This window comes from Heloderma suspectum, chromosome 3 (assembly GCF_057233095.1).
Source record: "Heloderma suspectum isolate Gila_16-S chromosome 3, 16-S_ref, whole genome shotgun sequence".
Taxonomy (NCBI): domain Eukaryota; kingdom Metazoa; phylum Chordata; class Lepidosauria; order Squamata; family Helodermatidae; genus Heloderma; species Heloderma suspectum.
The window spans coordinates 21,823,584-21,845,659 of NC_139460.1; the positions used below are offsets into that span (position 1 = coordinate 21,823,584).

Genomic DNA, 22,076 nt, shown 5'->3' on the forward strand with positions numbered 1-22,076 from the left:
GCTTTGGTGGGCTGATTGACCTTCCGATATCATGTCAAGTCTTTTCAGAAGCATGAAACATTCTGAGTATGAGAGAAACATGCACCCCTTGATTGGAATGTGTGAAAATGTAGATATGGGCTTCTCAGCAGTGACTGAATTCCCCAAATTCCTTTGGTAATAGTTTATGGAATAAGGAAATAATCTGACTAGGGGGAAAAGGGCTTTTCAAAGATTTTGAACAAAATCCTTTTCTTAGTCAATAAATACTCACTGAGAGGAAAGCTGCTGTGCAAATTTGTTTCTTTAGGAGAGGGGCTGTAGCTCAGTGGTAGAGCACCTGCAGAAGGCCGAGGTTCAATTCCCAGCAGCTCTAGTTAAAAGGGTTTTAGGAAGCTGGGTTGGGAAAGTCCCCTAAGACCCCAATGAGCCACTTGAAGAGAGAGCACTAGTTTGACAAGTGGATTGACTCAGGATAAGGGGGTTGTTTTTTTTTCACTGTAGATTCCCTATCCCCCACCCCTCCTGACATATTGGAGATAGTAAATTCTGGCGGTATTTTGAGTAAATTGGCATTTGCCCCTTGAAACTAAAAGAAAGTTAACCTCCAGTGTGAAGAAATGCTGGTGTAGCGCAGTGACAAAGAGGCTTAGGTATGAATGAGGAAGTCCCTGGTTCAAATTTTGCCTCTACTCTGAACTCACTTAAGGCAGCTTTCACCAACCTGGTGCCCTCCAGGTGTGTTGGACCTCTACTCCCATTCTCAGCCATGCTGGCTGGGAGGTTATGGGAGTTGTAGTCCAAAACACCTGGATTGTGCCAGTTTGGGGAAGGCTGCCTTAAAAGGTGTGCTTCAGGACCAGACCCATCATCCCTTTCAGAGAGTTCGAGGTTTATTGACTTTTGCTTCTAAGGTCTTTATTGAAACCTCTGCTTGACATCCAAACTGGATTATTTGCAGCCTCTGCAAATTGAGGAAAGCTGGATTATTGTAATGTGTTCTACACGGGGCTGCCCTTGAAGATGATTCAGAAACTGCAGTTAGTACAAAATAGGGCAGCTAGAGTACTAATAGGATCAGGTGTATGTCTTACAACAACCACACAGGCTGTGTCTGTTTCCAGGCTCAGTTCAACATGCTGGTTTTGGCCTGTAAAGGCCTCTATGGCTTGAGACCAGGTTACCTGAAGCGTAGAGTGGCCGTGTGTCCTACTTTACAGAGGACAATCCTCTATTTGAAGGGCTATCCAGTTTAATGATAAAGAACTCTTAAGTCTGGGTTCACACAATAACACCACTCAGTGGTTGAGTGTGGGGTTGTTGTTGAACCATGGGTTATTGTGTTGTCTGAACGCAGTGCATTTTCTGCAAGGTAGCTTGTTAACCATGCAAAGTGGTTTATTTTTCTTGAACAAACCACCTTAAGAACCCCATGGTTTGTTGTTGGATTGTTTAGAATGGTTAACAAGCCGCATTGCATGGTTAACATGCTACCCTGCATAAAATGTGCTGCGTTCAGACAACACGATAACCCACAGTTCAACACCAACCCACACTCAACCAGTGGCCTCCAAGTTGCCCATCAAGGGTTAGCGCCTGGACAACAGAACCAGCAGGCATACAGGTCACCTCGTTGCACTCTTTCCCACTATGGAGAGCTGCATTGTGTCTATTTAAATTGTAGTAATTACTAAATTTTCATCTGCGCATATAAATTAGCACATGCAAATTCTGTGCAAATGGTGTTCTCTTTTGAGGCAATGTATAAATAGCCGTCTTACATAAGGACTGCCTTCTTCCATACACACCTGCTCAGTTACGGAGATCTTCCTCTGAAGCCCTTCTTCGGTTCCCTCTACCTACTGAGATGATGTGGGTGGCGTCCCATGATAGGGTTTTTTCCACTGTAGTTCCCTGGTTCCAGAATGCCCTCCCTATGGAGGCCCACTGGGCACCAGAGGAAGGCCTTTTTATTTACCTTTTTATTTGTAAATGTTTACGCTACAAAGTTTTATGATTCCCTCTATTTCTGAGGTTCAGAGGTGGAGCGTGGATCCTTTTTTAGCCAAAGAGGCACCAACCATGCACAAGAGGGAGGTATCGGCAGGCTTACGGGAACCCCAAGGTTTGCAGAAGGACAAAACCAGCTTTAGAAAAGCAATACTTCCCCCCTAGGTGGAGGGGAGGGACACACCCAAATGCCATTCAATGAAGACGAGGCATGCTCAGTAGCCATGGAATGCTTACCAAGTGTTGTTGCGGAGGAGGCGGAAACAGGAAATGATGGGTGATGAAATGGAGTATTCTGCAGGAAGGTATGGCTGTCTGACCAGAAAAGTGAACGGGAACACTTCACAGGGCAACAATTCGTTGCGGGTTGCAATGGTAGAGTTTCGATCTGGCTTGCTGCTTCTCCTGTGCTGCTGCTTTTTTTTATTTATTGCATTTATATACTTTTTATTTATTTTTAATTGTTAGCTGCTGTGAGATGTTTTACATGAAAAGCATTATAGAAATACACCATCTAAGAAAATAAATGGTATTTTCATTACCTGTAGGTTGTGGCTTCTCACAGGAACATTTAATTGCTCCAGCCCACAGGATAGAACCTGCCGTTTCTGGGCTATATGTAGCAGGGCTTTTTAAGCAGAGTTGCCACATTTTTCCAAACAGACACTGTGCCTTAGATAACTGCTCAACAGGTATAAATTCAATTTATGCAGCATTTTCTGACCTGAACATGCAGTGACAAAGTAAACTGCACTTCTAGGTGTTCTGGCCTGGCAGGAACCAATTAAAATACAGAGAGCCCATGTTAGGAAAAAAACACACCCATCCTTTTTTATTATAGACATTTCTATGAGCATTCAGCATACAAAGAATTTATTGTGTTTTATTTTTAAAACAAGTTTCTAGACCTTAAGGTTGAGAAACTAGGTTTGAAAGTCGGCATAATCTCGTGAAATCTCAGAAGCTGGTAGTCAGGGGGTAGGGAGAGGATTTCAGAGTCCTTCATAGCTCTTAGCTCCATCCCATGGCTAGCAAATGGGTACAATTTACACAACTCGCGATGCATACACATTATTAAAAAATCTGGGTTTTATTTTTAACCAACAACCAGATTTGATTTTGCCATTCTTTTAATCCTCTTATTTTTGCACTGTAAAGATGCTCTGTGGAAACAGATGCAACCAAATAGTTCAGGGTATAACAACAAAATGCAAGACAACCAAGGCTGGATCAAACAAATGGAGGGCCAGAAAGAGCAACCGTACACACGACATAAGGCTGAAACAAGGGGCATCTCTACACCAGCCTAAATCCTGCATTTAAAATGGGGCTTTTTGCTTCAGTTTTAAATGCAGGATCACAATGACTCCCTTTTTCACATGCTTCCTTTTCCTCCCCCCCTTCCCCCCACCCTTCTCCCTGTATCTGAGTCCTCCATTATCTTTCATTGATCTCACTCCTTTTCTTGCCACTTTTACTTTTTTCACGGAGGAAACTAAAGTGGAACACAACTGGGTAATTTGATAGCTCATTATCTGCAATCTATTTAAAAATGGAACAAAAGGCATTTAGTGCAGGAGATGCCTAATCATCACGGCGTCATGTGATGAGCCCACAAACTTCCGTGAAGGAGCAATCTCAATTGCAGGATAAAAGTGCAGTGTGAAGGAGCCCAAGAAGCAACCAGATTGTGATTGCTGTGTTGGTGGCAGATTTGTGTTAGTGTAACGTCTAGTTTGGTCCCAATGCAAAGAGGTTATCCATTTGTGTATTTGCCACACCTTCTCCCTAATGTGCTAGTTCTGTATATACAGAAATTTATTTTTGTATGGGTGAGTATTCAATTATGTGTGAGCCCCAGCTCCCATCTGTAGTCCCTGAAGTGTGTGAAGACTTTATAGGACTGTACAGACCAGACACAGGATTGTCTCCTCACCTGCTATTTCTGAGAACAAGGCCTTAAGTACAACCTTTTTTGGCTCAGAGGACTATATGTGAAGCAGGCTTGGGAGTTACTTCTGACTAGACAGTAATGGGGTTGTTGTGGGCAAGAGAGCAAAACCAGCCCCCATTTTAACGCACAGGATCTCTATATGGAAACTGTGAATGAATTACATCCTAAGGCAATGGACCAAAGCCTTGAGGTGATTGCGCTTAATCGCATTTAAGGAATAGGGCTTAAAAGTGCCATTTCAATTTAGGGGGAATCTCTGTAAGTTCTGATGTAGGCATTCAAAGGCAAGCCTCATTCAGCACAATGGGAGGTACTTGGATTTGTTGTGGGAAAGAGACCGAAACCAGCCCCCATTTTCACGCCCAGGATCTCTATATGGAAGCTGTGAAGGAGTTACGTCCTAAGGCAATTGACTGAAGCCTCAAGATTGCGCTTAATTGCATTTAAGGAATTGAGGGCTTTGATATGTGCCATGTCAGTTGAGGGGCTTCTCTGCTATTTCTGTGCTCACTGAGAGGGCAAGCCTCATTCAGCACAATGGGAGGAAGAAACGCTTGACTGGGGTCATGGGCTGTGTTCTAGTGCTTATTTTCAATGAGATTTTAAAAGTTGGTCCCTCAGCATCTTGCTCCAAAACAGCGATGTAACTTTCGGAAAACGGAGGGAAAGGGTTGGGTCACTGAGGTCAGAGCGACACACCCACAAAGGCTGGGCTACACGCCTCATGATACCAGACCCAGTGCGATTATGGAAACAGGGCAGTAATGGGGCCGTGGTAAACTGGAAAAGTTGGACTATAAGCAGTCTCAGAAGAAACAGTTGTTCAGCAATAAAATGCGGGGCTGGTGCTGAATGGCCACGACATCATGGAAACACCACACCACACTGTGCAGCCAGGTTGGAGTAAATTGCTGGTGGAAACACAGCCCAAGAATTACCTGGAGGGAGCAACCCTAAAAGCAGAGTATTTCCAGCTATTATAGCTTTCCAGCGCCCTCTTGTGTTCTGATTAGGAAAAGATTAGGTTTGAGTCCTTAGTTTTTAAAAGACTTTCCTACTACCTCTTGTTCCTACAAATAACAGGCATGATCCAGCCACAGTTAAGCGCTTTAAATTAAAAGTCCCACTGATTACACTCTTAAATATTGCCCTTGAGCATGGATGGGCATATCGTAACATATCTATCAAGCTGTTACTTTAGCAACATTGAAAAAGGCAATTACGTGACACCAAAACAGTAGAATCAAACTAGTTTAAAAAGAGAATTTCATAATGCAACAGTATTGGGTTACCTTAGAGATAGATTGAGGACAGATAGAGAAAATAATTCTTCAAAGAACATGTATTTGTTTTAATGAATTCTTTACGGAATACGTGGTAACTGCTGCTAGCTTTTGAAAAAAGGATTAATTCAAAGTGATCTTGATAGGCCGGAGCGCTGGGCTGAAAACAACAGAATGAAATTTAATAGGGAGAAATGCCAAGTTCTGCACCTAGGATAAAGAAACCAAATGCACAGTTACAAGATGGGCGATACTTGGCTCAACAATATGACAAGCGAGGAGGATCTTGGAATTATAGATCACAAGCTGAATATGAACCAACAATGTGATGTGGCTGCAAAACAGGCAAATGCTATTTTCAGCTGCATTAATAGAAGTATAGCTTCCAAATCCCGGGAAGTACTAGTTCCCCTCTACTCAGCACTGGCTAGGCCTCATCTGGAGTACTGTGTCCAGTTCTGGGCGCCACACTTTAAGGCTGCAGACAAACCGGAGAGGGTTCAGAGGAGGGCAACAAAGATGACCTGGGGACTGGAAAGAAAGCCTTATGAGGAGAGACTGAAATAATTGGGCATGTTTAGCCTTGAGAAGACTGAGGGGGGATATGATAACACCCTTCAAGTACTTGAAAGGTTGTCACACAGAGGAAGGATAGGATCTCTTCTCGATCATCCCAGAGTGCAGGACAGGGAATAATGGGCTCAAGTTATAGGAAGCCAGATTCCGGCTGAATATCAGGAAAAACTTCCTGACTGTTAGAGCAATACAATGGAACCAATTCCCTAGGGAGGTAGTGGGCTCTCCCACACTGGAGGCATTCAAGATGAAGCTGGACAGCAACTTGTCAGGGATGCTCTGACTTGGATTCCTGCATTGAGCAGAGGGTGGACTTGATGGTCTTATAGGCACCTTCCAACCCTACTATTTTATGATTAGAGATGATGGACCATATCAATGGCTAGTCATTACAAGCCAAATGGAGCCTCTATGATTAGAGGCACCATACCTATGATTTACAGGTGCTAGGGGAAAATATGCTTCCCATGGCAAACCACAGTTTGGAGAGGGAATTCCTGAGTCTATGGGACTCAAGAGCCATGCTAAATCAGACTAAAGGTCCATCTAATTCAGCATTCTGTTCACACAATGGCCAACCAGCTGCCCACGGGAAGCCTACAAGCAGGACATGAGTGCAACTGCACCCTCCCACCCATATTCCCCAGCAACTAGTATTCAGAATCTACCTAAATCTAGAATTGTAGGCTGAAAGGGGTTAAAAAAATCATGGATTCCAGTGGTTCTTAAAACTGTAAAGCACACCCCCTTAAGAGAGTTGCCAAGGGAGGCATTATTTGTTATAAAATGCATTCCTACCCTTCTCTTCAAAGCAGACACAAGGCAGCTAATAAAACAATAAAATTCATCACATCCAACAAGAACGTAAGAGCCATGCTGGATTAGACCAGAGGCCTATCTAGTCCAGCTTTCTGTTTGCACCGTGACTGACAGGACATGATGTAATAGCACCCTCCTACTCATGTTCTCCACCAACTGGCATTCAGAGGCGTACTGTCTCTGATATTGGAGGTAGTGTATAGCCGTCGTGACTAGTAGCTATTGATAACCTTATCCTCCATGAATTTGTCTAATCCCCTTTTAAAGCTGATGACTAGCACTATATCTTGAGAGTGAATTCCATAGTTTAACCATGTGCTGTATGAGTAAGTACTTCCTTTTTCCTGTCCTGAGTCTCCCACCATTCCGCTTTATTGGATGACTCCAGGCTCTGTTATTATGATCCAGCAATCATAATAATTATGATAAAATCAATTTCAAAAAATCCACTGAACTGAAGAGGTAAGAATGAACATATCACAGGGTGAGGGGTTTTTTCTTGCCAGTTTTATTGAACCAATAAAATTCCTACCAATAACAATGAAAGAAATTTCAGCAAGTATAAACGCTATACAGTTTTAACAAACCCCATTGTTCCGTACCTATAAATAGAATTTTTCAAAACCTCATAAAAAGTGCAGATTTTATGAATTGCTGTTAACAGATTAATATGCACACACAAATTCCTTTATTGAAAAATATGTTTTTTTTGTCTCAGCTCGCTAAAAAGTTCCTTCCGCATCTGTTCAGATACAATTCAAGTTGGGTAACTAAAAGCTTAACCAAAAAAGAAAAGAAGAAATAAAGAGTTGCACACAGGGATGCAGTTTGATTAGCTTGCCCAATATCCACCTACAGAAGTAAGAAAAATGTTAGTCTTGTTTCTGCCTGCAAGAGCTCTTAAATCTGCACACCCCCAATAAGTGTGAGAGTGTATGTGTGTCTGGGGGTGGGTAGCAACTAGGGTTCACACAAGTGCTTAAGTTATTCCAGTGGTAAAATATTTTTGGGGTACAGGAAAGGAAGTTCCCACACAACCTTTTGTTGCTCCAGAGTAACTTCAGCCTGTACTTCCCCTAAGATAACAAAGGAAATGAAATCCCAGGCACAATTTTCAGTATGGGTATGATGAAAATCTATGCGTTTTCCCAGCTTCACTGGCATTAAACCACTAGTTGCCCAGATCGTATAGCCCACCAGTAAGCAATGAGTGGCTGGCAGGCAAAACCTGGCCCATTCAGATGACCACCAGTTGGAGCACTTATGTGTACTCTTGGAGGAGAAAGGAGATAAGATAGTATTTTAGTTTTAACAGCAGGCTAAAACTTGCAGCAGGCTCCAAGGAAACTAAAGACACATACACAGGCTCTATTGCTGCCCACGGGTTTCTGACAAATCTCCTTTTCCTCCCAGAAAAGGCTTTGGCCAGCTATAGGTTTTGCTGGTAAGCAAGCGAAGAGGAAAAGGGGCTCTGCACCTCCCTACAGAGCTCAGCCTTAGATTGGCTTGCTAGCCTATCTGGTTTCAGACCTCTACTGTGGTTTCTCCTGAACATTAGTGGGAGACTGGCACCTCATTCACAGCAACCTGCATTTGCCTCAACACATCCAAGCAAGAATTAAGTGATGCAAAGCCCTTTACTTAATCGTTAGGTTTCAAACCAACTTTTCTGCCAAGGAGTTCAGGGTGGTGTAAAGAAATCTGTTTCCCTCACATACATGGGCTCAGTACCCAAACGTAAAACACGATCTCTCATCTACAGCAAAGTCTGTTTAGCAAGAACAGTTCTAAGTGGCTATAGATTTATTGAGTGAGCTACTTTACCAGGAAAAACAAAAAACAAAAGCACAATCCTAAAAAGCTTAAGCCTATAAACACCTTTCTCTCTCCACTCCCAAGTATACACATACAAAAATGCATACACACACACACACACACCACACAGACATAATAAAGCTGTGTGCATCCTAAATTGCATCATTGATAAGCTTATTCTACGTACAGCCATAACATAGTACAGACAACTGAAAGTGGGCAACTTTGTAGGATTGAACCATCCACCTCAGTTTAGGCCCTACATTTCACAAATCTTTTTTTTTTTTTTTGAAGTTACAGTAACAAAGTCAAGGACCATGAAGGCCTATCACAGCTTCTAGAAATACACTACATTTAAAGGGAAAAAAAACAGTCAAAAAAGCCAAAAGAGAAGCAACATCAATACTGATGGGTTTTCGAATAACTGTGGAGACCAGATAGATGTTCACAGCATGCTACATATGAGACTTCAAACTCAGAGTCAATTCACTTGGCCACTCTGCAGATGTTCAAGTGCCATTTTGTTTTTACCCCAGACAGCTCTGTGCATGGATTAAAGGGTTTATGTAAATCAGGAATGGCCAGTTTCTATATTCTTAAGGATCACCATATACTGCAGACATTGAGAATCAGAACAATCAATTGCCCCCCCTGCCCACATGGATGCTCAAGCTCAGTAATGACCTGGTATTACCCAGCAGTTAAGTGATTCACAAATATGAACCATGTGTGCTGGGATGGTAATCTAATGGATAGGGCACTGAGGAACTAATCTATTTCCTCCAAGATCCCCCTCAAGAGGCAGGTTGTAAGGATCTGTATAACGTGCAACAGCAACAATTCAATAACATTTATATGAAATATACAGACACTCAACTGCTTCTTTTCCTTCTATGTGAAACTATGGGAAACATTTCATCTTACCTTGATTAGAAAGAATATGGTAGGAGATGTGAAGAGATCCTGTATTTACCTCTTTAAGGAGGCTCACTTTACCTTTTGGCAAATCTACATCACAGATTTTAACTGGTTTAATATGCCTCCTCACTGCCCAAGCAAGTGATAAGTTCCATGAGAGGATGTGAAAAAAAATCCTCAGCACTCTCATCCAACAACAATTTGCAGGGGACTTTGGGAGAAGCCATAGCTATAAAACCAATATAGGTTTGTAGTGTAGATATGCCTTTGAAAACTGTGCGTTTTGGTAACTGGGCCTATTGTACTCTGCTTAACTAACGAACCTTTTAACTAGAGAGCTCTTTTATATTTATGGTCAGTTCAGAACCAAGGAAAAAAAGGAAAGGTGTCTGGCATTTCAGACATAATTGCTTGGATAAGGTTGGGGTTTTCTACTGTCTGTGCAAATGTTAAAAAATGAATCACAATGTTAAGATAAAAAGAATTTCAGGGTGAATAGATTTTCCCATATGAAGCATCCCTATGGGTAACTGAATTTACACAGAGAGTTACTGTATAACAAAATAAAGGCCTCAATCTGCAAGTCATTCATTCCAGGTAAGCCTCATCGGTTTCAATTCAACTGCTACACCAGAGTAAGGTCTGGGGGTCCTGTGCCTAAAAAAGGAACCACTTCCTGACACGGTTTCCCTTGTCTCATTAAAAACATTTGTGGTGGGTATCTGACACTCCTCTTCCAATCCCCCTCATACAGGGGAAGTGTACACACTGCTAGACGTTGTAAGGTAGAAGATCCTTCTTGCAGTCCTGTGCAAGACCTTCATGATGACAATCCAGATTTCATTTTAATTCCTCAACACAAAATGCTCCACCCTTTATGATGGAAGCACAGGCCTGAGCATGAAAACCCTTGGAAAGTGTGTGGGGAGAAGGTCTAACCTTGCTTTTGATTTGTTTGGTGTTCCAGAAAGTAGAGCCCAGAATTCCAGAGATTTGACTTTCCGACTCGAATGGCGGCATTCTGAGCCAAAAGAACCCTCCATCAAAATTGCACTGACATTGAAGAAATGGCTGGAAGCAAGAGGTGTGTGTGTTTAAATCTCTCTCCTCTGCATCACCAGCTGTGCTCTCTCTTTTTGAACAGCCCATTTATCTGCCTTATATATGCCAAAACCTTCTGTTTATTTAAAAAAAGAAGCTCGCTTTACAAACTTTTTTTTAAAGGTCAAAGATTGAATAGCACTTCTGAAGGAAAAAAAAAAGGTTCAAAACCAATTGGAATTGCAAAGAGGATTGGCTCATTCTGGTAATAAAGGTGTGCCAACTGTAGTAGGCTAGTTTAAGGAAACAATGTTTCCAACACAGCTGGCTTACTTACCTATCAAAAAACCCTGATAGATTGTCTCTATGCCACCTAAAAACAGGAGGTGTGATACATGTACCATCCAAGCTACCTGTATCCCACACGGTTAAGGTACTTTCATATTAGTTACACAGTTGAAGCAGTAGTCCATCCTCTGTTTGGCGCTGACTGGCTAACACAATCAACCACAGATAGGAAGGGCAGATTGGCAGTGGTAGAAAGGTATGAAGAAAGGTATCCCCTCCATACCCTTCCAACAATACTTAGTTTGCACAATACCTGGTTTGCACAGAACGCTAACCCATAGTTATGTAATCCATGGTTAAGCCATGGTTGTTTGCTCTACTCAGGGTTTGTCTGGCAGGCAATTGAACAAACCATGGTTTGTTTTCTCAGTTCCTCAGTTGTTTCCTTCCTCCCCCCCTGTATCCCAAAAGCCTTTGTGGTGCTAGACTACTGGAATGTAGAGCATCTGTTTTTTTTGGTTTTTTTTTTACCACTCTTGCCTACTGCCTCTCTAGCCTACCGAAATAACCCATGAAGAACCCATGGTTCTGGGTTTACACAACCCATGGTCTAATGACAACCCACCGTCTAAACAACCCAGAGTTCACAACCCAACAACAAATCATGGATTATCTTTCTGGCTTGTTTGTGGTTAACAAACCATGATTTGTTAGCATGGCTGGGTGCACATATCACAACAACTCAGAATTCAACAACCCATGGTTAAATAAACCATACGCTAGAGTTATGCATGAATCAGGTCTTAGACTCAGGCTGGGATTTTTTTTCTTACCCAAATGATAAATGTGATCAATTGTACCTGTAAACCCATTTCTCCCTCACCGCAAATAAATTTGATACAATTCATTAAAAAAGGTGTGAATTTAGCAGAAGAAATTAACAACTGCCCAAGGGCCTTTTATGTGCTATGTGGCTGCCAGAGTCCCAACCCCTACCTCCCCAAATCTGGGGATTTATATCCCTCCACATGGCTCCGCAGAGCCTGTAGACTGGCTAACCTGTTACCAGGTCCTGGTGCTACCTATGGTCCTGTCTTCAAACATATTTTGCCCCTTGGTTGACAACTGGAACAGATTTTGGTCCATAGATCACCAGTTGCTGGCATCTTATCTACATCCACACTAGGGGAAGCAAAAACAAACTAACGAACAAGCAAACAAAAACCAATCAACCCATCCCTACATTGCAAAAGACTGATATACATTTCTGACAGCCATTAACCCATGAAGTTTGATGGTTCATTCATATTCACATGTGCTATTTTTTCTTTAAACAACCCCAAACCAACATTTTAGCATATTTACAATTTGGCACATTTGTGAGCCTACAGGGTATGCAAAGCAAAAAAGATACAATCATATTCACTTGGATGCCTACTCTGAACATCAGCATGTAAAAACACACACACACACGCAACCCCATTACATTTGAGCATATATAAAGCTATACACCAGATCATAACCACATTAATGTATACTCTGAATCAACCACCTTGGAAACATTTTTTAACATTCAAGTCTGCCATTCTACTTCTAAGGAAAAACACAATCTAGTTCTCAAACAGCATGTCCCAACCTCGAATGCCACATATTGATCTGACACCATGAGAAATCAAGTTTATGCTTCTGCTGATGGGTGAACATTATACATTTCACAAAGGGGGGGGGTCAACACAGATACAACCTTCTTGATTTAAAGTCTAATTGCCTCTCGGTGGGATGACTGTTCAGTTCAACTAATAAAAAAGGAAACATCTACAAGAAAAGGCACTAATGCTTCCACATTTAGAACACCAGCTTCTCTATTAAAAACAAACCAAAACCAACCCCTCTGAAGAAAAAGTTAAAGCTCTTACAGTTATATACACAAGTCAGCTTGTGTCTCGAACTACTCCTAAGTGTGAAGACAGATGCATTCTTTCTGGAGAGGTGGGGCGGGGGTGTTGAACTCTCCTCACACCTGTTGCTTCTCCCTGCATCATTTCCTGCTGGCTGCTCTTCTTCACAACATGCAAACAAGTGTCTGGAATCTCAGCTGTGGGAGAACAGAGTCAGGGGAGGGGAGAGCAAGGGAAAGAGCCAAGCAGTCCTTCCCCAACCTGACACCTTCCTTCTAGAAAAACTTCCCCCTTCCATCCGCTGCTTTGCAAATATTTGACAGAGACCAAGTCTCTTCACTCATCCATCCTGGCTTCGATTCAAAGCCACAATCCAGTCAGAGCTAGAAGTCCCACTGACCCCCACAGGAATGCTCAGCTCTTCCACTGAAATCAATGTGGCTTTGGACATGACAATCCCATGCTGCCAGAAGAATGCATGTCCAGTTTCTGCATCCTTTAATTCTGATACTAACGAAATAGTATCTGCCCAACTTCTCCCTTGCAAGTGAGGATCCTGTGCTACCAGTTGGACTTGCATGTGCAGATGGATGAATGGGCTGGTAAAGTCCAATGCCATCCCTCACAGTGCTAGATTGTGCCTAAACTTTTTAAAAACAGGCCCCCACCCAGATAGATCAACTAACTACCATTCATGCTCTGCAATAATGCACTGGTCATTGAACAGATGTCCTCAAGTAGCACAATTTGTTCCTTAGGGCATATCTACACAACATAATTCAACTGGTTTAGCAGTTTCCTGGGAAGGCAAGATGTTGTTTGCCGGGGGTGGGGGGTATTTTTAACACAGAACTCTCAGCAAGCTCTCTAAAGCACAGTTCCCAGAATTCTTTAGGAGAAGCCACAACAATGTAACTGATGTAACCAATACAAATCTGTGGTGTAGATATGTCCACAGAGGGTTTCCATGCAAAAAACCAACAACCTACAATTGCAAATACAGAAGCAGAGTCTGTATAGAGCAGTGAACAATTATTTCAGTAGCTGGGGGGGGTGTGGGTGTCACATGATGTCACAACAATTATTAGATGAGGAAACAGAGAGAATAATTAAATTCTTAAAAAATCAACAAATTAACCCTAACCAAACTCTTTTCCATGGTTTGTTTTTACTTTCATTTTTTTTAATAACATGGAAAGACTTTCAAAATGGTTCCCATAAAACAAACCATTATGGAAGCCTTCAACTTCAAAAGTTACTCTGTATTGCCTTCTGCAGCTCATTGGAATAAAAGGAAGTCAACTGCATTCATTTTCAATGCATATAAAAACAAAGTTGATCTTAAAGGAAAAACCAAAACCCAACATCAGTGCCAATCCAACAGAAGTTAATCACAACTGAGTCTTGTAAAAGAAAAACTGATGGGAGCTTATATTAATTCGTTGACTACCCCAACCAAAAGAATTGGGGCAAGTAGAGATCCTCTTATGGATCTCTGAGACTGTATTGGGATACAAACAGGTGGTAAGCAGCTTTGATTTCAATGGGACTTAGTTGTGACTAACATTTCCTGGACTGAGCCCATCATGTAAAAGTCACTCTCGTGTCCTAGTGGGTAGGTTTTTAAACTTCTCTTCAGGCACTTCGCTGAATCATTAAAGACAACACAAAGTAAAGCTATAGGAACACGGACAACTTGTGCTCTAAAACAACAACAGTGTACTCAAGCAATACAAACAGGTGACTTTTTTGGCAGCTCACTTCTCTTTCCCAACAATGCCAGCTGTCAATGGGCACACTCCACCAAACACTATTACAGCACATTCTCCATTCATTTCTAGGGAGCTTGCAAAGGGATTCTCCACTGAAAGAACTGAGGATGTGCAGAAGTGCTTAGGAAAGCATGCCCTGCATCTGTTTTATTCAATGGATGCTTTGGCATCATAATAGTAGCTGATTGTTCAAGGCAAGCAAGCCATGGACACTAACAGAGTTTGGGAAGGAAAAGCAGTTGGTCCCCAGCCATTTTAACAGGGACATTTCAGCAGTGAGTTTGCTAGGGAAAGCTTGTCTTTCTGCTCAATATTGCACTTCCTTTGTTCACTCATGTCAACACATAGAAACATGATTCATAGCTTTAAAATATTAAAAAGTGTTCTGACACCATGATTCAGGGAAACATGATGGGAATTAAATTTCTAAAAGCTTCAGCTGAACGCCAATAGGATTACCCTTGAATTAAAAAAAGAGAGGAATAGCAGTGGAAGGAGGAGGAAGAGGAGGAGGCCGTAGCTTAGTGGTAAAGCATATTCTTTGCACGTAGATGGTCCTGGGTTCAACCCAACACCTCCAGTTAAAAGGATCTCAAGTTGTAAGGTTACGAAACATGTCCACTCGAGACCTCAAGCGAGAGCTACTGATAGCCAGAACTGACAATACTGGGCTAGATAGACAAAAGGTCTGACCCAGTAAAAGGCAGCATCGTATGAGCAAAGCTTTCACAGGACAGGCTACAGCTCAGTGACAGAACACATGCTTTACATGCACAAGGTCCTGGGTTCAATCCCTGCCATCTCCAGTTAAGATTATTTCAGGTAGCAGGTCTGGGAAAGACCTCTTCTCAAGTCCTTGGAGAGCCAGGATGGATAGCACTGGGCTAAACGGACCAGCGGACTGGCTCAGTACAAGGCAGCTCTTGATAGTTTTAAAAGAATGTACTCGTGTAGATTGTTTTTAATTTGATTAGTCAGCACGTGTTGGATTTGCACATTCCACATTGACTCCATATCTATGAACAAGTGAAAAGAATGAGCTTGAATTTAAACTTCTTAAAAATGTCTTAAAACCACCCTGTACTGGTTCAAATACTATACAGTCAAGTGGCTTGCTGATTAGGCTGTTAAGTACCCTTCAAGCATCATTAGAGGCAGCAAGAGAGCAACTATAGGCAAAAGAGGAGGATGCAATCCCTGAATCAGTATGTACAGTTGAAATGGATACAGCAAAACCCTCTTCATTCAGAAAAGCAAGTATCTGACTGCTGCGTCTCAGTAGCATGCTGCAGAATTCGCAGCAGTTCCTTTCACATTAAAAAAAAACATGGCAGACAATAGTTGCATCGACTTTCACATGACCTCCAAATTACCGCTGAAGTACTACATTTCTAGGAAAAATGTAAGAATAAGCCAGTTGAGCAGTTCAGTTTAAAACACAGTATATACTGGATTTAGGAAAACTGCATTATAATATCCTAGAAAGAATTAAGGGGGGTGGGGTGGAGGAAAATGAGTAAATCCTTTGCTGGATTCCATTCTTATGAGTAAGTGTGGGGTGGGTGGGTGAAAACAGAACCTCAAAAGATACACTGTGAGCGTTTTTCTTCTGGGTGTGAGAAGAAATAGTAAAGAATCAAATATAACAAACCAGTTTAAAGTTTGTGACCAATACTCCAACCTGAAACAACTTAAGTAGTGTTCCTCAGTGTTACTTTTGTTATCATTAGTAATATTAAGCATCAAGAAAAAAGAAAAAAATAGATCATGATTGCACGTTAACAGCTGCTGGGAATGTGGCTTCAGCTTTTGACACTAGAGAATCCAATAGCCTGATGCTACACCACGGGCAGTTTTCTTTACTGCGCAACTTGTTTGGAAGCTTTATTCACACACTTGCAACAGCACTTCAGGTCAAGTGACGTGTGATGGCACGAAGGGCATAGAGGAGCTCAGCTTGCATGCGAGCTTCCATAAGAAGAAGATTCACATGGACCTGTTGGAAAAGATTGAAACAAAAATGTAAAACAATATACACAGTGTTGCTCCTCACCATGAACTTTACCAAAGAGCTTTATTTCCTTTCACCTATATCTTCCCTCTGTTGAGACTGTGAACCTTAAAAGGGCAGACTCACATGTGCATGTTCACTACCTGGTCACTGCAGCATCGAGTGGTGATCTGCACATGTGAACGAGCCATCACAGAGCTACCACTGAAGGAAGCACTTTTCTATTTCCCTGTCATCTGAAACAGAATGGTTTCCAATAAAATCTCTGCACAATTGTCATTAAAACTAACAACACTCCCCTCAGCACCCACAGTTTTCGTAGTAGTGACGTGCGGTAACCTTAACGTTTCTCTTGGTGGCTGTGCAGAACTGCACATTAATGCTACATGAGCTTTTGCTCCATTTATGGATAGGGAAACTTTCTTCTATGGCAGTGACATTTTCCTTGTTTACATCCATGTGGGTTAATGTGTTTGACCATGAGACACTCACCTTCTCTGAGTGCTTGAACTGGCGCCAGTAACCATCGTACATGCGCTTGGTAGTTCTCTCTGGGTAGCAGGTCACTGTCTTAATGTAAACCTTCAGGTTCCGTTCAAGTAACTGATTAACTTCTCCATAATCGTAGTCATCATACCTAAGCAAGATTAAGGCAGCCTGAATCTCTCTTTTCTGAGCACACAGGTTTTAAAAGGGATTTCCTTTTACTGAACTGTGCGACGAGGTAAATCTGCCTGAAGACTGGATTATTAATCTCATAATATTGATATGGTATCATTTAATTAGATTGGCCAAACAATAAATTAAACCTATTTGAAAACAGTCTACTTTCATGTGGTTCTTGGGACCTGCTTCACACAACACATTTGGTCAGGCTTCAGATGAGACCCCTGCATACGGCTCTTAAGTAGTTAGGCTAGATATTTAGTGGCAGGTGGGAACACAAGTTTCTGAACAGCTGTGAAGTAGTGGGGACAGTTCAATTTGCAGTGACAGGCAGGCAGATAGGCATCTAATCCTTCCCTTGGCTGCTGCTTCTCCCCACAATCTTTCCCCATTTCTTGATTTGTGTGGGAGAGAGCAAGAGCCAAACTAGATGTGATGTCAAATGTGTCTTTGCATTTAATGTGTAGTTTAAACATTTTATTATTTATTTACCATTTTATACTCTTTTTGGCCCTAACAAGTTTCCTCTCAATGTAGTTTACAAAACTAAACAAAAAAGCAAACAAGTCAGAGAAAAATTTAAACTAAAGCCTTAAAATCTAAAGGATCAGAGTTAACACCTTCAACCATATATTAAAAACCATTAAAAAGGGAAGCAGAATAAGAATGTTTTCACTGCCTGCCTAAATGCTATCAGGGATGGGGCTAGTCTTGCCTCCAAACATGGGAATTCCATAACTGGGGTGCTGCTGCAGAAAAGGCCTTGTCTCACATCCCCACCAAGCAAACCTCTTTGGAGGTGGGACATATATCAGGGACTCTGAAGATGATCTGAACCTACTAGCAGATCATATGGGAGCAGGCAGTCTTTCAAATATTCAGGCCTTGCTGACCTGTTTCAGGATTTATAGGTAAGCACCAGCACCTTGAATTTGGTCCAGAAACAAACTGGAAGCCAGTGCATTCATGTAAGAATGGTGTAACGGGGCCTCAACAACATACACCAGAGAGCAACCTGGCTGCCGCATTCTGCACCATGCACGTACCAACTGCTGGGGGTGGAATGGATAATGGAAGCTGATAATTATCAGGGAAGGAGAGTTTAACCCTATGAAAATCACTCTTCTGAAGCTGCTAGCTGCATTATTTATATTTGCTGTTAGCACCAATGGGGGACTTTCTCCCAATTCAAGTAGCAACTTTGGAGGAACACTTTTCATCAGGACTGCAGCAGGAAAGTGTTAAACGCTCCCTTGCCCATTGCAGAGTTCCTGATAATTATCAGCCCTCCCCACATGGGTGCTATTTGCATTTTTTTAAACACACACACACGCTAAATACAAAGGCATATTTATCAACATGTCTAGTCTGGCCCTACTTGGACAAAATGAATGGTGCTGACTCTTTTATTCTTATGCAATTCTGTTAAAGAACAGTTGCTGAACAGATGCCTACAGAAAGTGAGTGGAGAAACTACTACTTTCAATCTGTGCTGATTTCTGTTCTTTAATTAAATTAATGTGCACTCATTTGTAGGAGTCGAATGTGGGCTGACATATTCTACAGCTATCTCATTCAGGGGCTAGCATTTCCCTTGCTTCTAGCGCATCATGCCTTATCTTATACACTTAGAATAGCATTCAAAACATTTTTCTGCAATAGCTCTATGTCCATTTATTATACATAGCACACATTACATGTCAGGATGCCTCTAAAAACACTCATTAACCAGACTACATACCTGATTCCAAACATACAGTGAACATAATTAAATAAAGCTCTTCTTAACATGGTTGTGTCAACATCTTCATGGGTGGCCATAGTGTTGTATGTAAGGTTGTAGACCATCCGGAACTTCTCATCCAGGAGATGCCCGATGTCAGAATAAAGCCTGTTCACAAGGGAGAATCCATGATTTTCCCAAGTATAGTCCTGCAAAAGGTATGAAGGTCACCAAAAGAATGATGATGAAGGATCATTATTATTATTATTATAAACCTTCTACATCAGGAGATATCACAGTGGTGCACAAGAAATTAAAACCCAAAATACATAATGCAGTTCTACTGCTGAAGCTAAATGGTTCTCACTCTGTAAGCAGCAGGCCATATGAAAACCGCTCTGAGTTCTTTGGACTAAGAGCAGGGTAAAAGTACAATGGATAAATAAAATATGTACCATTCTAAGAAGCTGTATTGTTTTTCTATGTCACTCTCTTAGGACCACCTCAAAAGTGCAGAATTCAAAAGTGTAACAATCCTTCCTGGACTGTACCACTTCGGATTGGAGGAGTGTATGTCTGAATGAGCCAGGGGAGAAACCATAGCTCAGCGACATACAACAAACTTTGAATGCATAAGGATCCCAGTGTCTTCACCAAAAGGTCCACAACAGGGTTGGAAATACCAGTGCCCAGGACCTTGGAGAGCCAGTGACCCAGTTATTTAAGCCACGGTGGGTTGCAGTGCGTGCTGGCAGCCATTTTGAATATTCAAGCAGTGGTGCCCGCACGCCGCAGCTTGAATATTCAAAATGGCTGCTGGGATGTGCTGCAACCCACCATGGATTAAATAAACCATGGTGGGCTGTGGTGATCGTGCAAGCCGACCCACTATTTGTCACAGGCAACAGTACTTGGGCATAGGAACATAGGAAGCTGCCTTATACTGAGTCAGACTATTGGTCCATCTAGCTCAGTATTGTTTACATTGTCTGGTAGCAGCTCTCTAGGGTTTCAGGCAGGATTGTTTCTTAGCCCTACCTGGAGATGCCAGGAATTGAACTAGGGGCCATCAGCATGCAAAGAAGGTGCTCTACCACTGACTCCTCCCTGAGGTTTGTCACAGCAGAAATACAGCTTCATATGTTCAATAGTCCTCTCCTATATAAAATACTGCACCCAGAAAACTAGCATACCAGGAAGAGGGCATCCTAGCCTAGCCTTCTCCCTGACATGCGAAAGAGGACTCCCCCATCACAGAAATCAAACTTAAGAAAAGACATTGGCTTGGATCCCAAAGAACATGAAGTTTACAGAAAGAAAAATTCCCATCCCTTCCTCCCCACTGCAGCCATGTACACACCTCAAAAAGCCTCTCCAGAGGGTCCGTGCCTCCCCGCCCCCCACCTGAACAATGTGGAATGGGTCATGGGACATTGCTGGGGACCTGGGGAATCATCCACAATTGGGTGGGCCTGTCAGATTTTCAGCAGTTACCCCCTTCCCCAGCACACCCCCACCCCATTCAGAAGGGCCCTCCCAATCCCCTAGAGAGGGTTTTCAGGGAGTGGTGGGAGCTGTGGCTGGAGGTGGGGAGACGAGGATGGGAAACCGTCCTTTGATGAACTTCCTTACAGTAATTCATCCATTGAGATTTCTTCTGCAACTACTGTGCTATTTTAAAAATTGATATTCTGACACCCTCTAATATAATAACCACGTAATAGCATTCCTACATTTGTGCTATTTTGAAAAGTACCAAGATGCTCTTATCCCAGAAGACAGAGGGCTGGCACAGATTCCCATATGTACCATTTGTTTTCCAAGAGGGACAAATGTACATTTACCTATGTCAACGTACCTGGGCTCGGAACGTTGGTAGGTCACCCCGTCTAGCAAAATCTTTGTACCCAAAACCAGGATCTTCAACATAGCGGGAAACATCTGCTGTAGAAACTAGTTCATCATCAAACACTAGGAAAGAAAAGTATGTAAGATGGTAATTGGGCCCTTCTCATTTCTGCCAAAAGTTTTATATAACTTTTGGTATTGAATATGGAGTGTGCTGTGGTTTCCCATTTGCTTCATTCTGACATAGTTTCACTTCTGCATGTAGGAGGGTAACGGTTCTTGTTTGTGTTGGTTTAACATTTTAAAGTTCAGTTCCAGGCAAAAACATAACTGAAGACTGCTCTCCGATGGACAGGGCGTTTTGACACACAATGTAGACTGGGGCAATGGAAAGAGGCAGATCTGGATGTGTTCAAAATCACCAGGTTCCAAGATGAGAGTATGAGCCAATTGCCCTTGCAGAGAAGGTGAGTCAAACTGCAGAACCACGTGGCCACAAATGATAGGCTTGGCCAGTTTGTTGATCAGGGATGGGGAATGTGTGGCTCTTCATATGTTGTTGGACTGCAGTTCAGTTCCAGGCAAAAACATAATTGAAGACTTGTTCTCCACTGGACAGGCTATGCTGGCTTGGGCTGATGGGAGTTGCAGTTCAACAATATCTGGAGAGCCACATGTTCCTCATCCCTGATGTGCATTGTATGGTAGTGAAAGGAAAGTTCAGGCCAATTCATACACTGCCCCCCCATCTGTCATACGTTCACACAATGGTGTGTGTGAAGAAGCCTTGGGCTCTCATGCCCTCCTACACTGCGCGCAGAACCTTAAAGGTAGATAGGACCTTAGGCACATAATGTCTATACTAGTAAGCCCTGTTCCGCCGCCGCCATCATCATCATCATCATCTCGTCCTCTTTTTGCATAAAAAGAAGTGAATGGAGCAGCTAAGCAGAGCTTACTTGTGTAGGAATTTAGACAAAATAGACAACCTCAGTTCACAGTAAAGATTGTAAGTCGTAGTGGGGTATGTGCATCACTTCCACACCATGCAGCATGTACAAGCTACATGCCATAGTTATGCATCAGCCAGACTTTTGGTTCAATAACATGGTATACAGCAGGAAACTAAACATTTGCTCCCAACAGTACAACCCGACTGTCCAAGGGATGCACTTGAATGGACAATGTACCTATGTGACCTGGACTGTTCACCATACCAACACTCTTTTACAGCTGCCACTACCACAGCAGTCCCTTTCAGATGACTGTGTCAGTTTTGGAGAATGCCCAGGTCACACATTATGATCTCTGTCTGAATGCACTCTCAAAGGCAATCAGGGTACATTGTGTGGAGAAGATCTGGAACCAGTCCTCAGTGAACAAGGGAAAGGGCATAGCTCAGTGGTAGAGTGCTTTGCACGCATAAGGGCCCAGATTCAATCCCTTGTATCTCCAGGTAGGGCTGGGATCCTTCT

The 22,076-nt window shown here is 42.4% G+C and overlaps 1 protein-coding gene across 2 annotated transcripts in view; it reads right to left on the reverse strand.

Moving 5' to 3' along the window:
• Positions 1-8,726: 8,726 nt before the first annotated feature.
• Positions 8,727-22,076, reverse strand: part of SESN3 (sestrin 3) — an 87,480-nt gene continuing 74,130 nt past the window's right edge. Inside the window, exons 7-10 of one of the 2 annotated variants that reach the window (XM_084842634.1) lie at positions 20,612-20,724; positions 18,772-18,962; positions 16,857-17,001; positions 8,727-16,349 (exon numbers count right to left, since the gene is read on the reverse strand). In XM_084842634.1, the coding sequence (XP_084698760.1) occupies positions 16,263-16,349; positions 16,857-17,001; positions 18,772-18,962; positions 20,612-20,724 (536 nt within the window). In that variant the 3' untranslated portion in view covers positions 8,727-16,262. Of the gene's footprint in view, positions 16,350-16,490; positions 16,601-16,856; positions 17,002-18,771; positions 18,963-20,611; positions 20,725-22,076 lie in introns of those variants that run through there. The other variant, XM_084842635.1, reaches the window with a different exon arrangement.